Genomic DNA, 5,000 nt, shown 5'->3' on the forward strand with positions numbered 1-5,000 from the left:
CCATCCCCCATCCCCCTCACCCTCCCACTCCACCTCCCCCACACCTCCTCCCCATCCCCCACACCTCCACCTCCCCCACACCTCCCGCCCTCCCCCATCCCCCATCCCCCACCCTCCTCCCCATCCCCCACCCTCCTCCCCTCCCCCACACCTACCCACCTACCTTCCCACCCACCCCCGAATTACCTTATGCGTCTGAATGGCCTCGAAATAGCGCTCGGGCGAAAACCTGGCCATCATGACCGCTTTCCCGCCCATGAGGATGGTGTTGACGAGGATGATGTAGCCGTAGGTGTGGAAGACGGGAATGACCAAGAGCGTGGATTCCAAAACGTTGGGCGTTCCAGGCGGGGCTAAACTCTTGAGGTATCTGTATGTGGGTGTGGGTGTGGGTGACTTCTTTTTTTTTTTTTTACTTTGACTTTGAGTTTATTGAGATAAGTGATTACGTACATCTCAAAAAAAAGGTGTGCGGTAGAGAGGGTTGAAGGTCAGGTCATCAGGGGGTAAAAAGGTTTCGTTGTGGAGTTGTATGTATGTCTTGGGAGTGTATGTTGGGGGCTGGTTTGTGGTGTCTTGGTATTATACGTAATATTGTGAAAGACTTGGTTATCATGATTATCATTATCTATACTATAATTTTTGTGATCCTTTGATCTTTTATTGATAGATAGTAGTATTACTACAACAACCACTATTATATTTATCATTATTAATATCATCATGATTTTTACAATCATTATTATTATTATTATTATAAGCATTATCATTACTATTATTACTATTATTATTATTATTATCATCATTAATATTATCATTATCATTATCATTATCATTATAATTATAATTATAATTATAATTATAATTATAATTATCATTAACATTAACATTAACATTAACATTAACATTAACATTAACATTAACATTAACATTAACATTAACATTAACATTATTATTATTATCATTATCATTATCATTATTATTATTGCCAGTATCATTATTATTGTCACTATCATTGTCCTTGTCATTGTTACCATTACTATTATCATGATTATCAATATAGATACACGCACAAAAAGACATGCAACTGTCTATGAAAATAAGAGTTGGATTATTGCAAAATCATAAATTAAGACAAATCAGTATATATGAGCTCGTGGTCTATTGATATCAATCATTCTTTAAAGATTCAAAATGGAAACCAAGAGATACTGGTAATAGGGAAAGAACACGTAAAAAGCGGCGACTTCTTGTTGGCCATAGTGAGGCAAATATATATACCAATTTCCTTTTGTTATATTCAAGACCTGTTAAGAAAAAACAACCAAAAGTAAGAACAGACCATGTACTTTAACTTCGTATGACATTAAGATATAATTATGTTAATATAAAGATTATCAGAGGTTATTTCCCAGGTGCAAGTAAGCTTTAATACATATGATGTCGTGTTCCCTATTCAGAAACTTCTGCTTTAATGTCTGGATCTGGCTTGAATGAAACTTCAGTGTAATGTGCCCTTCATTTCAGTGTAAGACCTTTAAACGGACCGTTTGATAACACCTGTCCGGTTACGTTGGCTTCACTGTACGCGTGCTCACTTGCCTGTGTGGATATTGACTGTTAGTGAACTTTGACGTAAGTGATTAAGATTGATATCCAGACAGCTGTTACTAGACGACGAAAAGGTGAAGGTGGTTACGATCTCACCGCAATTCCTATTAGTATAATTGTCAATAGGTGGATACATAGACACGTTTTGAGAGCCGTGTGATAGTTTGAATCATCCAAAGATTCAAGGACAACTTGCGAGTTATGCGGATTTGTGTAGAGAAATTACGAGTGTTTTTTTTTTTTTATAGGAGAAGCCTTACTTGTTCTGAAGGAGCGACGTCAGGAGGTTGCGGTGGGACAGCATGACGCCCTTGGGAGGCCCCGTCGTGCCCGAGGAAAACATCATCAAGGCCACGGTCGTCCTCGAGTCGATCATCTCCTGTAGTGACATGGGGGGTGATGCTTCTCTCGCTACTGTGTTCTATGAGCATCGTTCAGCTGATCGCCCTCTATCCACTGATTCAGTTTGCACTCCAATTTACTTTATTGTTCCCTTTCTGTTTTTCAATCCCAGTCATTCTGCCTACCTGTGCATGGCCGTCAGGAGAGGGACCGGAGCGCATGAGGTTGGCGAGCGAGGGCAGCCGAGGAGCGCTCCCCAGTACCCACAGCTGCCGCAGGGTGCCCGGGGGCAGCTGGCCGAACGCTTCCTGCATCACCGGCGCCAGCGACTCGTGCGCCACCGCCCACCGCGCGCCGCTCGCCCGCGCCAGGAGGGCGAGCTCATCTGCAACATGGACGAGGATATTACAATCTCTATCTCGCCCTATATATCTTTCTCCTTCTCCCTCTCTCTTTCTTCCTCCCACTCTCTCTCCCTTCTTCCCTCTTTCTCCCTCTTCCTCCCCTGTAACCATTGTATTTACATATATTATGTCTGCTGTAATTGTTATTATGTCCATCGAATATAACTTGCACGTGTATGCTTCTGTTACTGTATTCTATATGATGCAATCATCAATGTAATCTGTATCTTTAATGTTACTCTAATTATTATATATATATATATATATATATATATATATATTCTACCACATACACATATATACATATATATAAGTACGCTCATTGCCTCACACATCTGTCTCCCCTCTCACGCTAGACATAACAGTGTTGTTTTGTCTTTCCCTTTGCAAGAGCTATGTATTGATGCAACACTTTCCTCATCACATTCCAAATGTCACATGTCACAAGAAACACCTTGATTCACACATCTCCTGAGACAAGTCACACATTGTGGTAGAGAGTCTCCTCTCGGGGAGCAGAGGAGCAACACCTTCGCTCCTCCTCGGAGGAGCAGCCCTCACTCTAACGTCCTACTGTTCAAGCTTAGCAATAAACCAAGAAAGCTGTTCCTGTCGTGTTCATCACACCTAGGCCACGTTACCCACAAACAAGCAGTGTCCAAGTCTTGGACCTGTTAAATCCCCTCTCCCTCTCTCTTCCTTCCCTCGCCCTTTCTCTCTCTTCCTTCCCTCGCCCAATCTCTCTTCCTTTCCTCCCCACTGTCTCCCACCCCCCCCTGTCTCCCCCCTCCCCCCCCTCCCCGACGACGCTGCCCCTCACCTGGCTTGAGAGTCGGGCTGACGGGGACGCAGATCGCCCCCGCCAACACCGTCGCCAAGAGGACGAGGGGGAAGTCGATGTGGTTGGACGACATCAACAGAAGGGCGTCCCCCTGGCTCACGCCCGCGGCTGTCAGTCCCGCCTTGATCCTCGGGACGGCTCGGTAGATGTCTCCATACGTGTGGTACTTCCCTGTCCTGGCGTCGACCTGTAGGAGGCGCAGAAGGGGACTGAAACTACGGAGAGATCGTTATCGTTCGAGTGCAAGCATTAGACAGGGTGTTTGTCACTTATCTTGGTTGAGGTTTCTGCCTCGGTCTCTGTTTCTGTCTGTTTTCTTCTCCTATTTATTAAACTTTATATATATATATATATATATATATATATATATATATATATATATATATATATGTATGTATATATATATATATATGTATATATATGTTTTTATGTAGATATATGTATATGTGTTTCTTTGCTGTGATGTGTGTGTGTGTGTGTGTGTGTGTGTGTGTGTGTGTGTGTGTGTGTGTGTTGTGTGTGTGTGTGTGTGTTGTGTGTGTTGTGTGTGTGTGTGTGTGTGTACATATATATATATATATACATATATATATATATATATATATATATATATATATATATATAAAACAACAGTGCACTATTTAAAAAAAAAACGCTCTACTCTTCCTTCACCTCCAAGACACACACCCAAAAAAAATAAAGGAAAAGAGAATCAACGGTCTCACCAGCGCCAGTTTTTCCCCGTGTTGCAGCATGATGTTGAGCAGGAAGCTTGCGTAGTTGGTGTCCGGCACCGGGGGGAGGGGGACGGGCCCATCCCATCGTAGGATCTTGGGCTCCCCCTTCTGGACTCCTTCCGCGTCAGGCATCTTGCTCCTCTAGGAAAAAAAAGCGAAAAATAGTTGCTAAAGTTGACGGACTTTAATATAATCATATTGTTATTGATGTATAACCATCATCACTACAATCACCATTAATCTCATCAACATTATCACAACCATTCTATCAATCGTTCTAGCATTAAACATTCCAATATTTTTGAATAATCACATACGCTCTAAATCTAATACCCGTAAAACCAAATAAACAAACCTCTTTTATTTCCACACTTTTCTCTTTCCGTTTCTTACTCTCCGTTACATAATCCGACTCCTTTTTGCCTTGTAACAGTTACCTGGCGAATCTTACGTAAAGCTCTTTCGATATCATTACATTACATCGGTCAAATCTTATCGCTCGATCCGGCACCATCGAGTATATTTGTGTCTAACAGGATGGTATGTGAGCTTATCTTATTCTTTTATCACAGTCGTTGGGTCTCGATCTGGTTGACTATTTATGTCTCTCTCTCTCTCCCTCTCTCTCTCTCTCTCTCTCTCTCTCTCTCTCTCTCTCTCTCTCTCTCTCTCTCTCTCTCTCTCTCTCTCTCTCTCTCTCTCTCTCTCTCTCTCACCCTCTCTCTCACTCTCACTCTCACTCTCACTCTCACTCTCACTCTCACTCTCACTCTCACTCTCACTCTCACTCACTCTCACTCTCACTCTCACTCTCACTCTCACTCTCACTCTCACTCTCACTCTCACTCTCACTCTCACTCTCACTCTCACTCTCACTCTCACTCTCACTCTCACTCTCACCCTCACCCTCACCCTCACCCTCACCCCCACTCCCACTCCCACTCCCACTCCCACTCCCACTCCCTCTCGTAACAACTAAAGCTGTGTTCAAAAGTTTAATGTAATTAATGATTTTGATCTTCCCTTCAGACCCCCCCCCCTCCCCCCATCGCGGTGGTTGATAGG

The 5,000-nt window shown here is 43.1% G+C and overlaps 1 protein-coding gene across 1 annotated transcript in view; it reads right to left on the reverse strand.

The window, feature by feature from the left end:
• The window catches only part of LOC122254112 (uncharacterized), a 12,413-nt gene that overhangs the window by 2,712 nt on the left and 4,701 nt on the right, over positions 1-5,000 (reverse strand). The window contains exons 2-6 of the mRNA XM_086536001.1: positions 3,924-4,076; positions 3,178-3,385; positions 2,139-2,338; positions 1,872-1,990; positions 187-370 (exon numbers count right to left, since the gene is read on the reverse strand). Of these exons, the coding sequence (XP_086392127.1) occupies positions 187-370; positions 1,872-1,990; positions 2,139-2,338; positions 3,178-3,385; positions 3,924-4,067 (855 nt within the window). The 5' untranslated portion in view covers positions 4,068-4,076. The remainder of the gene's footprint in view (positions 1-186; positions 371-1,871; positions 1,991-2,138; positions 2,339-3,177; positions 3,386-3,923; positions 4,077-5,000) is intronic.

Source organism: Penaeus japonicus, unplaced genomic scaffold (assembly GCF_977035675.1).
Source record: "Penaeus japonicus unplaced genomic scaffold, GWHDUDI00000001_assembly GWHDUDI00000004, whole genome shotgun sequence".
NCBI lineage: Eukaryota > Metazoa > Arthropoda > Malacostraca > Decapoda > Penaeidae > Penaeus > Penaeus japonicus.